This window comes from Bombus terrestris, chromosome 8, assembly GCF_910591885.1.
Source record: "Bombus terrestris chromosome 8, iyBomTerr1.2, whole genome shotgun sequence".
NCBI classification, from domain to species: domain Eukaryota; kingdom Metazoa; phylum Arthropoda; class Insecta; order Hymenoptera; family Apidae; genus Bombus; species Bombus terrestris.
The window spans coordinates 5,619,812-5,645,626 of NC_063276.1; the positions used below are offsets into that span (position 1 = coordinate 5,619,812).

General features: G+C 37.2%; 1 protein-coding gene across 5 annotated transcripts in view; it reads left to right on the top strand.

Annotated features, from left to right (window-relative positions):
- Nucleotides 1–25,815, top strand: part of LOC100646982 (venom dipeptidyl peptidase 4) — a 300,060-nt gene that overhangs the window by 194,435 nt on the left and 79,810 nt on the right. For all 5 annotated transcript variants that reach the window (XM_048408250.1, XM_048408249.1, XM_012311197.3 and 2 more), the window contains one exon: nucleotides 22,523–22,692. In XM_048408250.1, coding sequence (XP_048264207.1) covers nucleotides 22,523–22,692 — 170 coding nt within the window. The remainder of the gene's footprint in view (nucleotides 1–22,522; nucleotides 22,693–25,815) is intronic.

The window sequence follows — 25,815 nt, forward strand, 5'->3', positions numbered from 1 at the left end:
CAAGACAGACGAAGCATGTTCGCGCCAGTAAAGAAAGTTTGAAATTATCTTTCCAAAACTTAATCTCATTAGTCATCGACGATCGAGTCGGATTTCTCGAAACATCTGTCCGAAATCGTTTCCGAGGATTTGCTTTACGATCTTCTTACAATAAAATGATTTTTTTTTTTTTTTATTTGGATGTATTTTACAATCAATTCTCATTGAGAATTATAAGTAAATTTTTCTGGCGTGGTACTATGTCGTGTTTAATAAGTGTTTATCGTGTGTTTGATTCTAGTTGATTCTAGTGCTTAAATCTAAAGGGTAATGTCTTGTTAGCCTGCGGATCTGATCCAACGTGTCAAGTAATTGAGTAATTAGTGGGTTTTGGTGGTTGTTAACTATTATGTTATATCTGTTACTGAACTTGGATATTCCTTCCTTGACTGTGAGTATCTTGAGGTCGCGATGTATTGTTTCATTGGTAACATGCCAATCTGATCTTAGAGTTTTCGATTGGAATCGTTGAAGAATTTCTATGTTGGAATTTCTTGCTGTTCCCCATAGTTAGATTCTGCAATAAAATGATGTGAAGAAAATTTTAGCGTTGCGTTTAGTGTCGAAACGTAGGCATTGAAACGAGGCAGGAAAGTCTTTTGACCCTTTGACAGCGTAATAAAATATAACGACGAGCTCTAAGTGGACGATCTGACAAACGTTTATCTGATTTCCTGAGTTTCTATTATCAGAAACTATATATATTTTTTACGTTTATAGATTCATCGATAGGTATCTTTAAAATTACTCTGAAAGTAGTAACTGGCATCTCATACACGCCATCTCGTTTGTTAATTAAAACTTTCAAGATTTAATATTAAAAATTTCTTATTAATTGTAACGAGGAGTACGTTACCTGAAGTTCGACTGCAACTTTTTAAAATATCGTGTATAGGTGATCGTGTCAGTGGAAGTTTCGAAGCAATAGATTCGGATCGACGAGCAAAAGGAGCGCAACCGCGGTGTTGTGTTCTGTGGTAGTTGCAGAGACTGTCAGTTCCACGGAGAAAGTTGACAGAGAAGGCTGGTGCCGCGGTAACGAGGATGCGGCATAATGAAAGTGGATCGATTTTCGGTCACTGGGTCGCCTTATGCTGGAATGGCAGTGCTCCGCAGCAATATTGTTCCCGGTTTGAAGCCTTTTGCGGTAGAAAACACGTTTACACTTGGGATGGCAGTTGTGTCCGTTAATGCGTTCAGCTTACCGCATAAGAGAAACGTTCTATAGCCTGTGGTGTATATACCGAAGCGTTAAGGACGTCTTCCTCCCACTATGAATAACTTACACTTTTAACCCTTGCCACACGAAACGCTATGCATATAGTTGTGTCGACGCGATCTTTTCTCTCTTGTTACAAATATGACGCTTATAAAGATAGAATTTTCTATTATAAAATGCTTCGTTCTCTTTTAAAGACATTTCATGTGGGACCATTTTTTAAGCAAACTTTACTCCAACTTCAGCTATAGTCTGCAAGTTATTAAATTCTATTTGTCGTAAAATGTATTTTCGATTTATCTCTGTATAAGGAATCGCGTGCTTTTAATTGTGTCGAAGTAAATAAGATGCGTTTCTTTTGATTCGTGTCAAATTCAATTACAAACTGAATAAAATACATTTTACATTGGTTTCAAATTCGATCAATGTAATCATGATAGTCGAGTCTCATAACAAAGCTGAAAATGTTTTACTATGTAACACGTATGATACGAAGATAAAAGTTTTCTATGTTAATTTCGTTAACCAGAAATATATTATTTCTGATGAAAGATGAGTATTGTTTTAGCGAATAGACCGCCACGCAACATGGGAAGACGTATCGTATTTTAGCGAATAGTTCGTTACGCAACGGATACAAGTCATCGCGTAGCAAATAGGATGTCACCTGACGGAAGCAAATCGTATCTTAGCGAATAAGGTCATCGGTGAACAGAAGCGAATCATATCTTAGCAAATAGGTTGTTACATAGTTGGGGCTGGTCGCGTTTCTGGTGAAATAGGTCGTCAGCGAATTGAGACAAGTTGAATCTTCGGGAAAATATCCAATCTAACGGAAATAAGTCGATTCGCGATAACGAGTACTGTTTCTAGAACTAAAACACGAAAGTAGATGTAAGTTCGGCTGGAAAATCGAATTCCAAAAATTCAAATAAATTGGAAGTAAGAATTTCCAAATAAGCTAAAGTCCCACTGAAGTTGTTTCAAACGGAAAGAAATAAAAAATATAAGCTAAAAAGAAGAATTTCCGAGTAACCCAATAAAATCCCAATAAAAATACTCCAAACAGATGAAAACCATAAATCTCCCAATTCTTGGCATCGACCATTCCAAAGATCTGCAAATAACCAAAAATTCAAGTAAATTTTAAATAAGGATTTCCGAGTAACCCAATAAAATCTTAATAAAAATACTCCAAACAGATGAAAACTATAAATCTCCCAATTCTTGGCATCAACCATTCCAAAGATCTGCAAATAACCAAAAATTCAAGTAAATTTTAAATAAGGATTTCCGAGTAACCCAATAAAATCTTAATAAAAATACTCCAAACAGATGAAAACTATAAATCTCCCAATTCTTGGCATCAACGATTCCAAAGATCTCCAAATAATGAAAAATTCGAGTAAATTAGAAGTAAGAATCTCCGAATGAAATGGCAATAAATTGGAGGAAGGAAAGGTAGATATTTCAGAAACCTCAGTAAAATACCGAGTCCACCAAAAATAATCTTCGCCGTAACGCGTTTCACGAACGAACCTCTACTACTTAACTCCAACATTCCGTTATCTATCGTTTCCCAATTCCACCACAAAACGGTCCAACAATCGCCGCAAACAACGGGTCCGTTTCACCGAGAACAGCGTCACGGTGGAAGGACTTAGCGTCGCGTTGCAGTCGGAATGGGAAACAGATACACATCGCGGAATATTCACGTTTCAAACTATCGTCGAGGGCTAAAGGGTCGGTCGCGGGGGATGAAACGATCGTGAATACAGCGGCGTTTGCAGGAGCTCACCTGCTTGAATTCGCCTGTGAGTTACAACGGTTACAATGTTACAAACATATCGGGTGAACGAACTTGTACGTAAAACAATACAACAGCCGCCATACCGACGTTCAGCTGTTTCTGACTCGAAACGGAAGACGATGGAAAGGCTTCGATAAAAGTCTGTCGCGTTTAACGGGACAAAGACTGTAAATTTCGTACGCCAGTAGCTCGCGATTGCAATTAGTCGAGCCATTCACGTGCTTCCAACTTTCTGTTTCTCGCTCTTGCCGAGGCAAATGATTCGCCGATGTCGCTGTCGCTTGCATTTTGTTTTCTACGCGAAATTCATGCGATTAGCGAGTTGTCTTTGGTGGAGATAATTTTATGGGTCGTGCTTAACACACGTTGCAAATGAAATTTGTATTTGGATGTGGAAATTGCAAGAGATGCGTTCGTGGGGTACATTAATATTCCTGGAACATCTCTATTTCCAATTTATTCGGGATAATATTATTTAAACGCCGTTTGGAAATGTCAAGAATTACTGCTTTCGGCGAAGATTCGAAAGTTTCTGTTTCCTTCTTATCGCCATAATTCCATTTTGACTTATTTGGAAATCCTGGACCTTGATGACACCCTTGATAAAAATTTACGGAACAGGGAAATTCTTATCTCCAACTTATTTAAAACAACTGCGTTTTGTATTGTGTGAAAATCTCTTTTTCGTGTGTTTCGTAATTATTTTTATCGAGCGATCATTTGCTATTTTTCTTTTTTTTTTTTTTTTTGCTAACGAAAGGTTCACAAATTTCTTAGAACAATGATATAAATTACTCTTTTTCTCCATACTTTTCTAAAAGTTGTTACTGCAAATATCGAGGATAATTATCTACTTGGTCCTTAATTTAGTCTTTTCATCGCCTGTCGTCATAATGATTTGGTTCGCCTCAAAATCGAATGTCCCATAGCATATAGAGGTTTTCGGTAACATGATCGAAAAATGCGGTGAAACGCGTCGGGTTTAAGTTGATACTGAATTGACACGTTACGCGTGAATGGCCGTCGAAATCATTACGCTTCGACACAATTACGGTGCCAGATAACAGAACTGTCGGTCAGTCAGAATAGCCATTAATTGTCGATGCGCAAAAACGGAAATCGGATAATTGGATTTCTGCCGCGTATCGGCCCGATGATGCAGGTATCAGTGCTCAAATTATGAAACGATTAATAGACGTTCAAAGGATCATCGATCATTCAGACGCCTTATGAGATGTTCGTTGTATCTGTTTTATCATTTACTTTTTGCGTGTAAACTATCGTTTTGTCATTCTATGTCGTACTTTTTAACCTGTATTCCGTTTTATTTATTTTGGATTATTTTACGCTATATCATATTTGATTATTTGCTGTATGAATTTTTTAAACCGCATTTCTTCTCATTAAATAACCTGTGCATTTTTGTAGATGATTTTATTTATCCTATTAAAATTGAGATTTCTTCCTTTCCTGCATTTATTTTTAATACGTATAATTTCCTCTCTCGTGCTAAAACCGCGAATTTCCTCTTTCATACATGACTTTAATTTTAATTTTTATATGCATATGTAAACGTTTCTAGGATCTAGTGAAATATGAATTATATTTCATGCGTATAGAATGCGTTATTAATTACGATAATATTAATATTAAAACCGTAACCAAATTACGAACAGCCTATGAATTTAAAGTATTGACGTTAAATAAAAATAACATTTTGAATAGGACTGGGGTCGCGAAGCATCATTAATCAAAGTAATTTCCCAGTTCTATGAACTTCCTCAAACACTAGTTAGTTTCATTGTTTCGGTACTTTAATAATTGTCAGTTCTGATATTCAGAAATTAGAAAATAGAAGAATTTCCAAGCCCCTAGTAGAAGTAACAAAAATTCTTCAAATTTCCAAATAACGCACACTTCGTATAAAATCATTCCAAGTGAATTGCAAATTTCCAAGTCCCAAGATTTCCAAGTATCTGAAAATCCAAATAAATTGGCAACAAGAATATCGAAGATATCCTAAGGAAGTTAACGAATAACAAACGTTTTAGGAAAATAATAATTCTCCCCCCTCCCCCAAGAACTACTATGATCAAATATGAAAAAGTAGACGTATTTTCTTTTTTCTTTTTACTCGTATTTTTACCTGATATTCGCACGTTTATCGAAAACAATGTTATAGATATCCCTCGGTATCCACGTTACCGTTGGAAAGATAAATCAAACGGCTTGGTATTTTTAGTTAAACAATCGCTTGTGTAAAATTCTGTGAACTATAAAATTTCATTCAGCCTTGTCGGTATATTTTTTTTCACGGATTTGTTCGCGAATCGACGAATGAATTTTTTTTTTTCAGTCGACTATTTCCCACGATTTTCTCTCCCGAACGAGGACACAATTTCTCTTCTTTTCTCCCTCTCTCCCTCCCTTTCTCTTTGGTTTCGCTTTAAAATGTATAAAGCGGTCACCTGGATACGGATCGAGTCACGTTCGCTTTGAGCGGGGTTCAGAAGGGTCCCGTTAATCCGAATTCACCGTTTAACGCGAATCTATCCGCGTCGCGGCGGAATGTTACCGGAACGTGACCGGGATGCGCTTTTTAATGCGGCCACACGTGAATTTGCTCGAAAAACAATGGGGAACTCGCGATTAAACAGAATATCCGGATGAATCCCGATCGTCCTTGTAATTCATTTAACGTCGAGTGTCGCAATCCGATCGGATACTCGCAAACCAGAAATATCGTGTCGTTAATTAAAATACTTCACACAAAAGAAAAATAAAGAAAATGCAAGTATTATGTTAAAACGTAGGAGCTGTTTAATCAATCCATTATGGTCCGACTAAAATAATATACGATCGCATGAATTTTATGTTAGAATAATTAGTTACGCAACGTGAAAATATTTCTGCTGAAACTGAAATTGGGACGAGTTATTCTAAAGCTAACGACTGATAATGTTAGGTCGATACGTATGAGATCTCGTTTCCACGAAGTTCCAGTTTAACGAACCAATATTATTTGTCATATTTTTCATCGTTATACATCTGTCATACAGGCACCGATAAACGCGGGAATATCAGACAAAAATATGTGTACCTTTAGTATTTCTCCTACCAACTTCTGTAAGCTTAGGCAAGATTTTGTAAAAACAAAAGAAAAGAAAAATGGCAAAAATGAAGAAGGAAATAAAATAACGAGCAGTCATCTTCCGAGGAAGAGATCTGTTTCCGTAGAAGGATCTGCAGGAGGAAAGCTCACCGGTGGTTATCTTTAATTAGTGAGAAACAACTCGTCCACATCCCTTTTTTACGTAGTCAGAAAAAGGGATGTTGCCGCGAAGCTATCCACAAACTCTTTACAAAGAAACATCAAGCAAGTCTGTATTTGCAGTCGTCTCTTTCACAAAGTATCCTTAATTAATAAAAAAAAAAAAAAACGGAGAAGCTCGGTTTCTCTATGCGGGGAAACTTTCATCGCGGAATGCGAGTTCGTTTACTGTCTTTCAGTGAACTACGATTCTCGCCTGTGGTAACCAGAATTCATTTTTAAAGGAACGATCGATGTAGATCGGCGGGCAATTGGTTTCAGTTGTTCGACTTAAGCGAAGTTTCATTGTCTGAGAATCAAAGGACGATTATTAATAGAATCTTTGCCAGGGACGTTCGAACGAAGATTCCGTGGAATTTCACTATTGAGAAATTTTTCAGAATCAATAATTTCAAGCCTGCATTAACCCCTTAACCTACAGCTACGGGCATAGCCCGTAGTAGACCAAACGTAAATTCTCGAACGTAAATCGTAGGTTAAGGGGTTAACATTATGTCTTTATCTTCAAATAAAATGCAACTTCTTTAATCTCATACAATGTTTCGAGCAATGTTTGTTTTCCAATATCGATGACCACATGACGCACCTGCTGCATCGCCGGTTAGATTAGATAGACACGGCGCATATTTAATTTAGATTAGCCAAGTTAGCGCTACCTACTTAAAACTAAAACTCAAAACGATGAATTTCAGATTATTAATGAGATTAACGTTAAACTCTACCGACGACGAGATAGAAGTTTCATTCTGTATATCCATTTATTTTCACACCATGCTACTATAATTATAGTAGTTTGCACATATAATCGCGTTTGGGGCTATTCTTATCTATTATTTATGTATACGACTATCAATCAGCTGGTCGTTTCTCTTAATATCTTACCTACGCAGAACTGTGAACATCAACATTGCTGTCTGTCTCCCTAGAAATTCTACTCTCTTTAAATCTGAAACCCATTGAACTTACTATGACAAATACGATCGTCTTGACCGCTGATTTATGATTGCCAATTCTAATACCATCGACTACTTTTGTGCATCTTTAGATCCACTCAAATTATCAGCTTAATCGCCAATTCTATATTCCAACTTATTATTTTCTTTTCCTTCCTTTTCGTTTATCTATACCATTTTGCCTATCTAACATTTTGCCAATTTCGTCTTTCACGGTATTCTAAGATACGTAAGCGCGCGTACAATGAGATTCTCTTTCCCGTTAATTACAAACAAATATCACAATTATTAGAATACAAACTGTGTTTAAAGATATACGTGTAATATCAGAACATCTAATTTAAATTCAGAGTTTCACAAGCTTAGGTAACTTGACTAATCTACACGAAACTTCTCCATTATGAACCGACCTACTTTCCTCTCGCTCGACATGTTCTTTGCTCTTCTTTAGGAAAAGTTTTACGCGAAGGACAGACTGACAGTGCGCGTATTTCACGGCGTCGCCCTGCGGAAAGTCTTCGACGCTTTCGGTCGGCATTCTTAATTAAAAAGTCGACGGTTGGACGCGGCGCTGTTATTAAAGTTAAAGCGATTCGCGTCGCCAGACCTGTTCACATTTGGCCCTTCCAAGTGCCAACGTCGTCGCGTCTTTCTCACGGAATTTCTTGTAACGCTGCCCTCCGCGACATTTTACATTTTAATACTCTTACTGCAGAAACGATTCGTCGTCGGCGACGCGACGCCGTCTCAGAAAGTAGAATTCGTGGCGTGAGACGGTCCTCGAACCCGTTGGCCAGGTAGCTACAGGAGTTAGGTTGCTCGGCTTGGATTAATTAACATTCGCTCGCAAGCTTTTCGTCTACCGCGAAAAGAAATTAAGATTTTGGACGGCTACTTGCACTTATTTTATACGAACATACCAAAGAAGTCTGTGCAACTTACGCTGCGTGAATTACTTCTACAGTCACTTTTCAGTACTTGCAATTTTAGGAGGAAATGAAGATCTTTTTAATTTTCAAGAGTTCTTCACGTCGGTGTTCAGTTTCTCTAGTTGTTGATGAATGGTTGGTTGGCAATTTTAGAAAGTTCCAAATTCGTTCAATTTTAATTCTATTTTCGTCCCGTGCTAATAATTAATTATCGTAATTGTTTCTGGCTAGTTGTATTTTTGAAGGGGAAAGAAGGTTTTCTTGATTTTTGGCTTTTTTTCTATTCCGTATTTGTGATTAATTTGTCTAATTGTTTTCGGGTAGCTGTAATTTTGAAGCAACAGAAAATTCTTTCCTTTTCATCGTTTTTCCGCATTGCGCGTTTTTCATCAGTTTTCCTAATTGCTTTTGAGTAGTTACATATTTGAAAGAAAGGGAGAAGGTTTTTCGATTTTCAACTCTTTCTATAACTCACATTTGTATAATTAATTTCTCTAATTGTTTCCTGCGTAATGAGTCGCAATTTAGAGGCACAAGGCGATTCTTTAACTTCCAACTGTTACACAATTTCTTTCCTTGCTGACGTACACGGTGCTGTTGATGATCAAAAACCTTGATAAAAAAGTTAACAATATACAGTACGTCACTGACCGTCAGAGACTACAAAAGCAATTCCAAGACGAACTGGAAAACGCATCGGATGCCCATCCTCGCTTTCTTTTCTACCGGACGAGAAAAATTACCGTGCAGTCCTCTTAAAATTTTCCACTCGGCCCGGCCGCCATCGTTGTTCCCGCGCGAAGAAAAAGGTCCGCAGCGTCGGATAAAAGCTGCTGAAGAGAGCGGGCGCAGATACGGCAACAGCCTGGTCGGTTAACAATCGAGGGAACCCAGCCAAGGGGCGGAAGCGAAATAGTTTCCCGTACAAAAGCAATTCCCTGCCAGGCCAAAGAAGCGGCCGTTAAAAAAAAAGATCACTCGGCTTTCCATCCTTCCCCTTTCTCTCCGCCCCATAATTCGTTTTAAACAAACTTATAAAAGACAAAGGAATTCAGGTTGGATTGTTCTCTGATTGATTTTGCTGGCATTCCATGGCGTAACATGCTCTAGAAACAGTCGCAAACAGCATTTGGGTTGGATAATTCAGCGAATTCCAACGCGGATGTGTTCACGGTAGACATTAGGCTGATTGTGAGCAAAAGAAAGCTAATTTATTCGCCATTGCTCGTAAAGGAAGCCCATCCGGTCCTCGGTTGAGCAGAAGCTTCCTGTCAGTCTGCGTAAGAACAGATCGTTAAAAAGCGATCTCGGAGTTTATTACGAAGAGATTCGATGGAATCGCGGAGATTGTCTCCGTGAATGTTAGGATAAGTTTGATGGAAAGGGAGTTTTTGTGCTTCTGGTCGAGGATTTTTGTGTGTCCTTAAAGTTAGATTTGGCTAAGATGGGAATTGAAGTGTGTCGAATGGAATGTCGGGGAAATTATGTGGAAGTTTGGATTTCAAATGGAAGTTGAGATTTTTACGCGCTTGCAGGGAATTCGAAGGTGCAAGCTTTCCAGAGAAAACGGGCAATTATTTGCCAGCGATTAATCGCTGATTTTCTATAACTGTTTATCGTATCTCTGCTTTCTATGTATTAAATTTCTGTCGTTTATTTATTTATTATATCTCTCAATTTTTATAACTAAATCAATACAATAATACAAATTATACTAATACGAAATTAAAAACGAAATGCTTCGAAGATTTTCAGGATATCATTTCTTTGGGTAACAGGTCTTAAAACAGAGATTCCGAGCGCGATAGTGATCGCATAGTTTGTATCTAAATCGTGAACTCGACACGAGTTTCGATTTCCCCGAGATAATTGCAGATAATTGCGTTTCGCAAAATTCCAACTGCTGCCGCCGCTCGGAAATTATTCGCCGCTTCAAATCGTTAGCCCAGAAATCGTATAATAATTCGCGGCGCAGCGCTTCACTGCCGGAATCGCGCTTCCGTTGCTGCCGTGTTTCCGGATCACAATTCCAGAGAAAGAGACAGAGCGTGTACGTTGTCGATCCTCGGTCAATGTATTCCATGTACACGTTACAGAGTCTCGTCGCGATTGTTAATAAGATGGAAATTCGCGAGTTCCGAAAAATCTCGATATATCGATCTCTTTTAACGTCAACACGATGAAGATTTTCCACGGATCTTTTTCTGGAATTGGTTTTCAGATGACCTAATATTTGTTCAAATATCTCGAATTGTTAAAACGGAGGGAATCGAAATTTCAACGTGTAATTCGTATTATTCTTGTCGCGTTATCTAAACTTTATCTGTTCTCAATAAAATACAGGAAATATTCGATTTAATAACACGATCTGCTGTTTATATTTTATTTAAGATCGTTTAATTTAATTGTTTCGTTTATTAATTAAATACAAAATGACGCGATGTTCTGCTGGAATTTTATTTTCGACACGTACAGAGACACGCTTGCTGCATTCCACGGTATAATTAGCGTCTCGTTGTTAAAGCGTCGAAGATAGCTTTCGTGAATCCAGAAGTTGCCTACGAGATTTGAAAGGGCATCCGCCTGGAACTTCAGTACGTGTCTTTGTAAGTTGAACTATCGGAAAGGCGTCAGTGACACGTGTTTGGAGGATCAAAACGTGTCCTCGCAAGTTAAAGCCAAGTTGAAAGGGTCTGTCTTTGAGTGTCTTGCAACCGAATTACGCAAAATGTTGCATAAAGGAACTGAGAAGCTAAACACGCTTGACAAAGGACACTGGTAAAACAACTGAATACGGAAAACATTAATATCAAGAATACTTGCATTGCTTTGGTAATTACAAAGACAGAAAATTTGATACCAGTCATTTCCACTAGTTTGGTAATTCTAGCGTTAATTATAGTAGAGTCGTCCATCCGAATAGGTCGAGAAACAAGGCAGTTCGGATAACCGAACAGTTCTGATAATAGAGGTTTGCTATCCAGTTCAGCTCTTCTTTTTATTTCGAACGTTAGGATTTAAGTGTTACGATTTCCTTCTCTCACACGTAGAATTTATTTCGAATACAAAAGACGATTATGCGTGTTAATATCTTCATTAGAAGAATAGAATATATTTATACGTATTATAAAATTAATTTTAATCATAGTTCGGATGAGAAAAGTCTGCAAAGTTGCCAGGCCAAATGCGAGTTTCTACAAAATTTTGTAGTTTAACCAACTAAAATTGTCGTTTGTTCAACCCCACCTCGCTGGAAAAAAGTTATCACCGAACGAAAAATTTTAAAAAATTCGACATCAGGACCATCCGAAGTTTTTCATTGATTTTTAAATGGAATAAAATTCTGGATGGACGGACGTGGATAAATCATGCACAATCATATCCCAGCTAAAAATCAACAAAAAAGTTCATAGGGCACAGATGTCCAATGTTTAATCATTTTCATTTGGTGATAACTTTTTTTTTTTGAGAGATGATCAAACAAGAACTCTGGGTGGACAAAACGTGGATAGTCGTATGCCAGTTACAAATCAATGAAAAAGTTCATGGGGCGGAAATGTCAAATCTTTTCAAATTTTCATATGCTGACAACCTTTTTTTGCAGAGTGGACAAACGAATATTCCAGTTGGATAGATACGGACAAACGAATACTCTTTGCTTTCTGTAAAAAATGTCCACTTGGCTGTGTCAACTTCACAGTGCTGAATAATAGAGGCTTGCTCGTATAAACGACGTTTTATTCCTTGTATTCCGAAAAATACGAATCTGCATAAAAATCCGTCGTCCGCCGATCAGAAAATCCCTTCATACACAACCTCCGTTCCTTTCAATACAACCCCTGACATAGTCTCGAAATACTCCTTGCAATACTCTCTCCCTATTTGCTTCTCCCAAAGAAAGAGTATTTTACCCAGTGAGAAAAAGAACAGACAGGGTAGCGTGTTCCGGTCGGATGAAAGAGGATGACCCGCGGCGCGTAAATAGCACGCGTTCGAAGAGCAAAGAAAAAAAAGAAGACGATTGGCTTACTAGATATATAGCTATTTCGCGAGGCTGTAGGCGAGCCTGTTGGAAGGTAAATTCTCGTTCGACCCTGCGAGAGCCCGCGAGGGGAACCGGAAGAGGAAAAGTCGCGGAACGGGTGGTGGGACGAGGGTGCACGAGAGGAGATACACGAGGACGAGAATGGGCGATGGTAGTAGCAGGTCTGCAAACACAAAAGAAAAGGGACGAAAAAGAAGGACGAGGAGGGGAGGGGAGAGTGGAGCACAAAGACACGACACTGCGTTGCGCAGCTAGCTGGACGTGACGAGGGAGAGAAATATCCCGAGGGTGAAATTCATGGTAGAACACAAAGGGAGGAAGTGAATGAGATAGAAAGAGAGAGAGCGAGAGAGAGGCAGAGGGGAAGAGGTAGATGAGAAAAGAAGGGTCGAAGGTGGGTCGGATGTCGCGGAGGTAACAAGAAAATCTAGGGAACCACGAATTCCCTTTATGGTCGTCTAATTATTTATTCCCCCGAATCGTCCGTGTCGACGAAATTATTTATCCCGGAAGTCGAACCGCGTGATGGGACAGGGCTCGTTCGTACCGCTTTAGGAATGGCACTGACATCGATGAGTACTCTGACGCGTTTAAGCTTTCATTCGGTGATGGATTAAACGGCTTGTTTGAACCGTTTCAAGGGATGATTGAAAAAGGTGCTGGATTTAGAGATAGATTTCAATGGGACAGGCTGTTGAGCTATGGTAAATCAAATTTGTACGTTTTATTTTCGTATATTGAACGCGTACACCACTCTTCATAAGTATTTGGATAATTGGGAAATTGAAGCGAAGCTGGCAAATTATTAGGATTATTAGAAATTGTTATATCGCTTGGAATTAGTAGCAAAGTCTACTCGTTTCTCGTCCTATATCTGCCGTAGAACGTTTCTGATGAAATTGTCCCGCTCTTACGAATTGGCGACGGGACTTTTTTTCATTATAAATGGTATGTACGAGTAAAAGTAGTGAACTGAGATGCAATTAGGTAAAAGGTTGAAGCACAAAGAGCAAGTAGGATTATGTAATCTGTTGATGCGTCAGAACGGTGCCATAAGCGACAGTACTATAACGCGTGTGGCGCCATCCTATCGGACGCATATTTCGGATATAAATATAGGTCAGGATATACGAAAGTATGTGCAACTCTAACTGATCAAATCCATAAATACGAATACAGAGAAAAACAATGATCATAAACATGGTCCTGTAGGATTTACAATTTTTCACTCTAAATGCAATGCTCTAGATCGATGGAGATAAATCAGTTGTTTTTTTAAAGTGTTGCATACTCCTGATCTTTTTACAAGTAAATCATTTTCGTTCAATGAACGATCGAAAACTTTTATTTACGATTTATTAACGATTTCTTTGCCACACCACGAACCTGTTAATTAACGTTTAATACGTTCGCAAGAACGAAGACAAACGTATCGAAGCTGTGGAATTTCGGTAGAGAATTTTACGATACCCAGGAGATAACCGAAGCCTCGAGTTTCCCAAGATTTTTCGATTCCTCTGGAGCGTTGCTCGGAACTTTCCAACTCGAGTCGATATTCGAGGCACGATCGAAGTATTGTTACCGATGAATCGGTGGAAAACTCACGGTGCAAAGTATCGAACAGCCATTATTACCTTCGATTTCAACCCTCTATTCTCCAGCCTGTGAGTAATGCTTATTACGTCTGCAGTTTCGATAACAAGCGTGCCCTTTTGTCACTATCGTTCCAAAAAAATAAAATAAAGTAGCTAACGTTTATGACAGAAATTGCTCTTCTCTTAGGACCACTGACGACTATTTTCGTCCACGAGCGAATCAGTCAGCATCCTTTTAAATTTTCCTGACGAAAATTAACTCGTACGTGAAAATGTCTGTCGAAAGATCGACGCTGCAAGGAAGTGTTATATTTCGGTTTAAAAAATTGTTCATTTAACCTTTAAAAAAAGAAGAATACTATAAATTTCGTATCTTGATGAAACGTATCATTGTATAATTTATAAATATAGAAATGTCACGTCTTAAATACGATCGTACGAAAAGAACTATTAACACGTTGACTGGCACGCGTGTTTTCAAAGAAATCTCCGTCAGAACACGCGTGCACCAGTACCAAGCGTTCTCTGCTAGGTGCTCCCATCGATATTTTAGTAATGCGAGTCGCTCATGTGGTGGTCTCAAGAATGATCTTTCGTTTCTTCTATTCGCAACATTAAAACCACTGTTGTTGAATATAACGAAGGAAAGTGTGGTGTAGATTATTCCGACCAAATGGTTTTTATGTCACCACAATTAGAAAAGGAATCAAATGGTACAAAAAACTTGGCATTCAACTGCTTCTGGGAATTTCTGTTGTAAACGCTTTGACGGTTTACAAAATTGCAACAAGGAAGAATATAAATATTAGAATATTTAGACAATTATTAGTTGCAAAATTATTAGGGCTGTCTGACAATACAAAAAATCCTTGTCTTCGACGGAGTCAGCATAATATCGCCGTTCGGAAAAATGATTCCGGAAGAAGCATTAGACGCGCGTGCAAACTATGTTATGCGAATAAAAAACGTCGAATGGACCGAACAAAAGCACAAAAGAATTGTAAGAAAACAACAATTTATTGTCCAAATTGTCCCAACCAACCTCAGTTATGTATAGAATGCTTTAAAGTCTTACATTCTAAATAATTTTTTAATAAACCATTTTCGTATTGCTTTTATAACAATTCAACAGTTTTGTTATTATGGAATAACTTTTCAAATACCTACGACGATCCTTCGCAGGTAGTCAAATAAGCGACACCTGAATACGGGTGTCGTGGCAGTCAACGTGTTAATATATATTTATTTTTCAGAATGATTCGAAAGTCTGTATCTTTTATATCTGATAGCAGAAACGTAGGAAATCTTGCCGACAAAGAAATAATATTTCGAGTTCTTCGTTGTTGTACAAGCTTACATTCTCAAAGAGTAAAATATTCTTGCCGTAAGAAACGGGGGACGAAACATTGGGTAAAAGGATGAAAACAATTTTATTAATTTATTCATTATCTAGACGAAATAATGTGGATAAAAAAAAAATAAATAAGCAAGGTAGGAGAGGTGAATAAACCGATACTAAAAAAAGCTTGCACACAGCTCAAAGGATTTTCAAGATAACAAACGAGAAACTTTATTTTTGCTAGCTTTATTGGATACGAGAGATCAGCCGTATAATATCTCGAAGCGGGAATTTCCTTTTTACATCCTTCTCGTACAAACATAATACGTTTATCCCTTTATCGTTTCATCGTGTACGTCTACCATAATAGTGTTATACAAACTTGTTCGTATTACTACGTATATCTTACATCTTGTAGACAAGCTTTGCCAACTCGAACGTTTCGATTTTTCACAATTTTGCGAAATTTTTACGATTTACATCGTGTTATTTGATCTATCTTCTTTGAAAACTATCTTTTTTGAAAACAGGTATCAGCCTCGATACAGCTTGTATGTGTTTAACACTGTTACATTATTTTCATACTTTTAATCCAATTGTACTTTCCTAACGTTTGAAGGTATTTTTCTAGTGTTTCAATGAAATATAAAATAGTGGAAAAACTTTTTATGAAAAGGGGCTAACGCTAGATGTAATAAGTAGATATAAGGCGAGAGTAGTTTCTAGTTAAGTGGTAGAATTATAAAATTTTATAATGAAATTTTTCTTTATTCTGTAAATATAAGAGGAAGAAAGTTCGCTAAGAGTCATTACAATTATCAATTTAAACGTAGCTAATATTAAAAGATTAAAGCTTAGTATTAATATTAGAAGACTAATATTAAAACTTCCAACGCGATTTACCCTATCCACCGTTTTGTCTCGGCTTCACCATTTAAGTTCTTTTTCCAGAAAGCTTTTCAATTTTCATCGATATACGTGGCTTTTCGTTACGATTTTATATTAAATATCTTTCTGAAATATTAAAGATCCATTTCGTTCGCTTAACGAGGAATAAAATTGAAGTATAAAAATGCGACAAACGAAACGCAAAATTGCCTACTTCAAATTACGTTCTCTAGCGTTCTCTAAAGCGTTCTAAGTGTAGCTTGAAAATTGATATTTTCTTGTTCAAATTATTCTTCGCCAATACTGGTTTGTTAAATGTATTTGTATTTCTCAGTTTCCGTGTCTGTTCCATTTTCTGACAACCATTTCAAAGATTGAATCGTTCTCCAATAATCGTTCCACGTTTTTTGCTTTTCCAAAAATAATTCAAGCGCACGCGATTCTTCAAAATCATCGGCTACACAATCTACGTCGATCGTCTGCTCTAAACGTTCGTGTATTTTAATTGCTGGGCATTAAAAAAATAATCCCGCGATCGTGAATCCTATAAAATTATTTTCAGAGTAAAGGAGGGTTCGGTAAATGGAATTCGATTATGTTATCAGTTCACTGTGTTGGCACGAACGAGCTTCAATGAAACACCAAACAAAATTAAATCAGTACCCTCGCGATCCAGATAATATGATTCAAGTAACTTTCTTGTCTCCAGTTGGACTGTTTTCTTGAAGAAAGAACCGGCAAACCGTAAACGGAATATTTCCGGCGGGGTAAATAATGTCCGTTTTAAGTCTCCAATCTCTGCAACACAGATTCTAATGCAATATAAGAAATTTTTTTAATTCGTATTTCCAAGATTTTCATTTATTTTACGGTTTCTCTTGCTTTTGTTATTTATGTACCATATCTTATTATTTATTGTAAAATATATAAAAGTGGACTCTAATAACTGTCTATGAGAATTAGTTTAATTAAGTTTAATAATTTATTTTAATTTAGTTTAATTGACGAATTATTATATTTATATTTTATACTGTTTCTATTTATATTTATATATTATTTTTATTTCTAAACAGTTTATTATGTAAGCTTGTAATGGGCGAGAGCCTAACACAACAACAACGACGACGACAATAATGATAATAAACAAATAATAATAATTTAGCTACAAAGGGAATAATAACACGTGAATTAGATTAAGTTCTAACTCCGTACATATTTATCTCGCATGGAAATCGTTATGTCACGAATTCTCGAGCTGGCTGCTGGCTGCCAACAGCAGCGTTACATCGGTGGAAATAATTTTGCCTCGAATATTTTAATTACGGCACATGCCTCTTCGTTCGAAACGACTTAATTAGCTGGCGTTGAAGGGCTTTAAATGCAAACCTCTGCAGGGACCAAGAACCTTTGTTTCTTCTAACCTCTGCTCTTTTTATTTTCAATCAAGCCAACTGCTGAACGATATGTTTTCCATCTTTCACTCGTATCACCAACTTTCTTTTAAATTCTATTATTTTCGCTGGAATCAATTTTCGTTCCGATCAAATCGTACGAAATTGTCGTTCGGTATTTAACAACGTCCCTCTTAGTCGAGCGAAAGGTATTTTCATTAATAAATATAACGAATGTACAGGGTGAAATTTCGCGCGGAATAATTTTTCATATCAAGAGAAACATGTGGCGACAGAAAATAAAATTGTTGAGAATTTTGGATCTTAATAGCCGAAATAATGGTATAGGAACACTAAATTTACACTTGGGATTAATATTAGAATAATTATATATTTATTTGATAAGCGATTTCAAAGATATTCATCGATACACACTTGCGCGCGTCTCAGCACTTTCTTCCATATCCGACTGTTAACCGACTGAATAGTTTACATACATTTGATATTCACATACAAGTATTACAACTACGCATCTAATCTAGTCTAACATATAAAATTATACGTATCTCAATAAAAATTGCAACTTGATCCACTGCCAAATTGACTGACAAATTGGAAGAATAATTCTTTCAGGAGTTGCGACGCTATTTACAATTTTCTCTTACATCGCTCGGATTGCCATAACATCAGCTAACGTTTGAATTTCACACACGATATATATTATACGTTTAATATCAATCACGATTCACGGTATCAATTGCGCGGATAAATAGGCTACTCGTTAGGTCCGTGTAAACTGTCAGATTTATTGCGTCCTCCGGGAGTAATTCCCGTGAAACGATGATTCATATTCGGAAAAATACGCGGGCTAGCTGCAGCTGCAACATGGCTTCAACGAAATTTTTTAATAAAACGCCCACCCGCATGAATTATGGTGAATTTTTAGAGCGAATGTATTAATGATGTCGCGTCGATACAACAAAGCCATCCTCCCACTCTGTCCACAAGGATTTTTTGTTTTTTATTTTCCCCGTCCCTTGAATGTTAATACGCCAACGCGGATGCAATTATTCCGAAATTATCCTTTTATCCTTTTATCCTGTTACGGTTAAGTGGAAGCCAGAAATATGATCATTAAGCTACATTTTAATATTCTCAATATTTCCATATAATGACGAATAACTATTTGAAACATTTGAGGAGTACACAAAAGTGCACCTGTTTGATTCCAAAGTTAATAAAAATAAAATGTTGGCCTTTGCCAACGACTGCAAAAATATTTTTCGAAATTAATAAAATAAGTTCGATTGGCTATGAAATTGAAAGAACACTACTTTCAAGGTTTGTAAAGCGTGAATGATTTTGATCGATATCGTTCTACTTCTACGTGCTTCTGTAATATCAGCAAACGTTCGAATCGCATTGCTTATGGATATATTTGCTCATCGATTTATCATTCTGCGCAAAAAGATATTTTTTCTTTCATTCCATCCACTAAAACACGAACGTACCGACATGAATCAGAATAATTTTCTGATTTTTTAATTTCTATTTGAATCGCTCTTTTTTTCAGGTACACAGTTTCACTGGAATGGAAATTCCAGCGGGAATTTTCGAAAATATATAGACTCTGTCGATTTTATCACAAAGGGCTTGAAAGCTACCCCTTTTATCTGCCGTATGGATAGATTAAAAAGACACCGGGGCTATTGATCAAGAATTTATTGCAAGGATATTGAAAAACCTGGCTTGCGTAATAGGGCGAATGGCCGCGGGGTTTGCGGAGTGAAATTGCGGGGGTAAAAGTTATACAAAAGCCCTTCAGAAAGGTGGTGCATAAATGACATTGCATTTATATCGCGGGAATCGAAATTACAAAGTACCGACCAGTGTAATCACGGCCAGAGTCACGAAACGTGTCCCATGGCTTACGTTTTACCAAAGGCGCGTCGCCTGCGATGAGGCTTCCAGAATTTTTAGCTGGGAATCGTTCAAAGAAACCCGCGGAAAAGGCAAGCCAGAGAGAAAGAGAAATTGGTTATCAGAAAGATAATTACGCGTCACGATTGAAGTCGAGTAATTTTTCTACCAGCCTTCTTTTTCTAGCATTTATGAGTTTTTCGGTGATTTAAATCCAACTGTTGATTAGACCATGAATTAAGCTGTCAGCGTTTTAATAGCTTATATCATATAGAATATACGCTTTCTCGCTCAAATACCTATTTTTTCTAAATACGAATATGTTAATTTTCATGCTGTTATTTGATTATGTTAATGATCATACGGAACAAACAGAGGTGTTTAGCTTTTATAGATGAGTATAAAGATACTGTATGTTGTTTGGTACTTCTTATAAATTGTGTTTAATTAAAGGATTATTAGTAATTCGTTAAAAAATTCTGCACTTATTTCGAATCAATATTTTATGTGCAATATTTCTATGCTCTCTTGACAGCAAGCTTTTTCAAAGATCTATTTGCCTTTCTGTTTCTAGCGTTTCAAAATATTTGCGGCTTTTTAGACACTAAATTCAACATTTTGCTTGTTGAAATTATTTTTGCGAAAAAATCCACGATAATCAAACCAAAGCCAAGAAAAGTCAGGAATTTTTGTCACTACGAAGAGAATATTTAAAGATACGCTTCTTCATTAGTTTCGCCATTAGTTTGCCACCTTTTTCTCGAAATATTTTCCAAATTTCCAACTTTAAACTAAAGCCGTGACTCTCTTTTTTTCAACGCTCTGCCGCTTCTTTCTTACGAAATACTGTGGCGGTATTTCCAGAAAAATTCACCGCATTCTACCAAATTCCTGTCACACCGAAACGAACCGCATTCAAAATTCACAAATTCGGCCAATTCACCCGATCTTCTTTGACAGGACCTTTCCACCCGTTTTTTACGCTTTCATCTTTCGGTACGTGTACGAGCGTTGACGAGATCGCGCGAGGAAAAGAGCAGAACGTTAACGACGACGCGTGCGAAAGCCGAAATCGCAAGCTGCGGCGAATTCTCGCTGGGTTTCGTTCGATAAACGCTGTTTGAGCGGCGTACTCCTTTCTGGCTTACGCCAGCGTGCACTGTAAAATATAAAAAGAAAAAACAAATATATATATATATATATATAAAGGACGAAAGGTAGAAAAGGTGAAGTGCTTTCGAGCTCAGCGGTGAAATTATTTCGAAGAAATTACTTAGATGTGTTTTAAAACGGACGTTTGAGCGGTCACGCTTCTGCAAGAAAATGCCTTTCTCTGTGAGTCGCATCTTTACACATACAGGGTGTTTCAAAAAGAATCATATTTGGAGAATATCCATTCATGAAAAGCTTAGTAAACGCTGATCGTGATATCAAATCGATATTAATTAATATCACAAGCAGAGAAAGAAAAGGATATTTGTATACTTAAATCGAAGAATATTTTCCACATTATTATGTATCACGTCATTGTATAACTAATACAATCGTTCTCATATATCAGATCTAACGAAGAATTACCTGTCGACAATCGATCAGTGATGAATTTTTTCTCTTTCATAATTCATCGCCTGCTTCTATCAAGCTTTCGATTTCAATCTTTTAAAATTCCGGTTACTAGGCGAAAACTGGCAGTGTTTGAAACCGAACACTTTCGAAAAATCGCATTACTTACGGGATAACCGAATATAATAAATATGCAGATGAAAAATTATGCAAATTAATATTTGTATTAAAATTAATAGCGAGATTAATCAGCCACTTTGATTCATGTTCATTAAGGTCTTTGTACGTATTTTAACGAGTATTACGCGTTGCTAAAATTTGACCCGAATTTTATCCACCAGAGCGAAAAGCATGAAACGCGAGTAATGAAATAGAGACGAAGCTTCGCCGGCTGATTCATTGACTCGCACTACTAGCAAGATTAAATTCTCTGTGTCTTGAAAAATAAGCCTCAAACGACATTTTTATATACGAACTCTTCTCATTATCTTGATTTCTAGCCGTTTAAATATCTCACACATTTTCTTTAATACGCATTATACAATATAAACTTTTCCTCTCGTGTTTCATCCCCGGTTTTATTTTCATCTCTTCTCTTTACTTTCGTGCGTCGTCTAGTTGTTTATTTAACGAGAATAATTACACGAAAAGGCGAAGTGTACCGTGAATATGGCGTTTCCTTGTTGCAAGAGAGAGAGATATTTTTCTGAGCAAACTTCTTTCGTGGACAGTTGAAACGCTCTCCAGAGAAACGTATTTTTCGAACGATGTCTCGCGTCGAATATAATTCCTCGTCTTCGTGTGTTCTCCTTTCTGTTTGCCCGTTAAAGGAGCACGATTTAAGAGAATAATTTCCGGGAGTGAACAGCGAATTCGTTTATACGAATTCGGTTTTCTCGTAGAAACGGCCGTATTGCGAGAAAAATATTTTCTCGAATAAACGATATGGTAGATTGTTTTCACCAAGTATGCCTGTTCCAATTTCATACATATGTATCGTATCAAATAAACGATAACCTTTTAATGAAAACACCGTGATCGTAAACTACTCCAATAACGAAATACATATCGGGAATTTTAGCCTGAAACAGAGGGAAGTTTACATTAAAGAGGAGATCGACTGCAATCACTGCGAAACTTGATATTCAAATTCTCGCAGAAATATATAATTTCTAAATATTGTGAATTATAGATTAAATCAAGTACATCGTTATTTTACAATATTGGTCAAAAGGAAAGAAGACAAATAGTAAAATAATTAGGAATGTTCGTCGTAAGCGTGGATTTCAGATTCCGAAATTTCCGCTTTGCTAGTTTAATTCGCTAGATGGATAAATTCGTTGCAACAAATGCACCATATAAATCACACTTACATCCACTGCGTTTGAATCAAAGAATTCCAAGCTTGTACACTGTGTGCGCACGAGTAACAACCGCAAACAATATGTACGTAGGATGTTATCGTAAACCGCGGTCTAACGATTGTTCGTTCCATTTCAGAGGAGGTGTTCGGCTCGAACAAGGCTTTATGGTTCTCTCCAAGCGGCAGTAAACTGGCCTTCGGTTACTTCGACGACTCCCATACACCGATCATAACGATACCGTTTTACGGCTACCCAGGAAGCCTGACGTTCCAGTACACGTCCGCGATCTCGATCCATTATCCTAAGGTAAGCGTTCGCATGGAAAACTGCATGCAGATAAGGACTGGCTCGACTTCGTTTTCGAGGTACATTGAATTTATGATTTTCTTTATAGCGTATGATATTTGTCGAGTAGAGTCAAAAAATAGTAGTTTTATGGCGCTGCACAGTGCGGAATTTGAACGAGGATTCGAGGCAAAAATCAAAATTCACTGGTCACGTTCGCACATACGTAGGCAACGTTCGCACGTTTCACAGTGCTGCATTTGAAAGAGGATTTGGCACAGAGATTAAGAGACGCATATAATGCGCGGTTTTCCTGACGTTTAATGTCACAGAATTCGACGTGACAGCCTATTTGCCCTATCTTTGTTAGTATTTTCACTGCTCTTTGGCTCGGTTGAAATATCTTGAATATTTGTTTCTTTGCGTAACCATACACGGTGGCGTTTGAGTAAACAGTGCGGATTCCTGGAACAGGCTTCCCAACTTTTCTTAAGTGACAAGCAGAGATTATTTATTCTCTCTGCCGTTTCGTCGGATATTGTGCCGACATTTAGTAAGGAACAGAGTTTTCACGTAACTTTTAACGTTTTCTTGGAATAAATACGACGAGAAATCCATTTTTCAACCAAGTCGAGATTGCGAATGGTTTTGACTAAAAAATGAAGAGTATCCAGTTTGTAGTAGAAATACATTACACAGCAATAGGATATGATATCCTTTTGACGCAGAGGAATCAAAATTACAGGATGGTTTGAACCTTACGCATACAGAATCTTTTATTTATCTACTTATTTCGTATAACAGGAAAGAAATTTCCATCAGAGTTTCCATGTAAACAGTCAGTCACATTATGATGATAATAAAAATTCAAGGAAGAAGTGAAAAAAATGTGCATACTCATAGAGGTCGTAAAATGGACGAGTTTGATATGTCTGACGTAGCGAAGAAATTAGAAATACGCTTTGTCACGATATTATTTCTATAATTATAATTCGAGCATGTTTACCCACAAACAACACATTCTTTGATTATGATGTTGTTTAACATTATGGGCACTAATGTTAATAACAATAATACTGAAGGTAATCCGAGGTTAATGCAAAGTTACGTAATCAAAGTGTCAGAAATTCCGTGTGAACCGAAAGAAAATTTAACCAAAGGAAGAATCTTGTTGCGGCCTGTCTCGCATTCTGTTTGATGTTTCACGCTATCGCGGATACGAAAACTACGCTAGCTGGGTTGACGCTTGAAGACGCGTAGCTTTTGTGCTTTCTAGAGACTACATCGAATTTTAGAAAATAATTTGACGCGTGCACAAAGCGAAAAGCGAGCGTGCAACGAATATGCGTACGTGTCTTCGGTCAGCTTTCGCTCCTTTTCCGGTTATTTCAAGCAGAAAGCTTTATAGAAGTTAAGAGAGGATGAAATGTGGAAGGAATTCAAGGTACTGACGTTTTAAATAGAATCGCGTTTAAGTTGAAATTTGGTGAATGGATTAGAAATGGTTGGATTAGAATTTTCCATTCTGCGTGAATTTTTAAACGTAATGTTAAAGCAAAATTTAACCGTTTTATTATAGTCCAACCTGCATGAAATAAAATTTTTGTTCTGTGCTTCGGATCATCTTTTTGTCAGAGCGTAAACGTTATTTCTTTCTGAAGGAAATATGGAATATGAAATTGCTAGAAATTTGAACGTTATTTCTTTTGGAAATCTAGGCACAGATATAAAGTATTCAGCTTGTTATTCCAGATATATTATGGCCATTATTTTACAGTTTCTGACAATACCGTTAATATTCAGTCGATTTAAACAGCATCTACTAGCTTTTTTCAGAAAAATGCTAGAAGTAATATATGAATTGAATTAATTTCTTTTCTATTTAGACTCCAAATTAAAAAGAACGTTCCATCATATTGGGAAACGTCGCATCAAGCGATCCAGACATATCTATGCTAAAAAAAAAAGCTCATGAAACACGCTGAATTTTATGTTTCAGTATTTATGGACGCCAATAGCAGTCGAAGGATTAAAGATCATTAAAAATATCTGTTCACTCTAGAGTATTTCTATCTGTCCTGATATTCTCTTTCTTGGAAATTTTTTCACGTTCAGACCTACCTGCCTACAAATCGAACAATTTTCGATGATGTTGCCATTGGCTTTTTTTTTTTAACCAAAACATCACGTACATATTAAAAGACCAACTGACACAGAAGCATCTCTGGGTACTGGCGTTTCTCGAAACAGCAACAAAAAAAGGAGATTGATATCGTCCGTGCGAGTTACGCATACCCACCGCGAGATTACATCGGAAAAACTTTGAATCCGCTGGATATTTCGTCCACGTGCATGTTCCTCCGTGGGTTAAAATAAGGGTCCAAGCAACCGAAACAAAACACCAGGGAATTAATATCATCCGCTCGTGTTGCCAGTTTCCCCGGCTATTTTACCGGTTGAAGGAAGACAAAGAGAGAAAAAGGGGGAGAGAGACAGAGAGAGAAAGAGCGAGAAAGGTCGCTCTAATTTTTGTCTTTTCTGCGAAACTCCGCGAGCTAACTGAAAGCTGCGTGTCTATTTAATGCTTCGAGTTGAAACGTTCTTTTTTTCTCTCCCTTTCTCTGGTCGCTGGTTTTTTCGTTTCGTTAACAAACTACCAGAGGACCACCGGTTTCTCGTGGACGCGTCGTTTAAATGACAACCAGGTCCACTAAGTTAGGTACGACTCGTTCATAAGTATTAGAACACCTACTGACTTTGTACAGGCATCATAGTTGATTCACATTTTTAGGGAAATTAATTAATAATAAATTAGAAGAGAACAATTAGCTCGGCTAGGATTTCGTGCAACGCGACGATATTTTAAGTTAACTTTGTTACAGACAGGCTGGCCAAACCAGACGAAAGAGACCATCTAAATAACCTTGTCTCTCATGAAATGAAAAGCTTTTATGATACAGTTTGAATGGTCTGAAAATAGGAATACCATGAAGCACAAATTTTCTCGCAGAATCATTCTTTTTTCATTTTTTCAAGCTTGTTAGTATTTGTTATTCGACGAGTGTGTGTTCTTTTGTATCTGATAGCGGAAAAATGTTATTAAAATACATTTGGATGTAACTCATGATCTTATATACAGGGTGG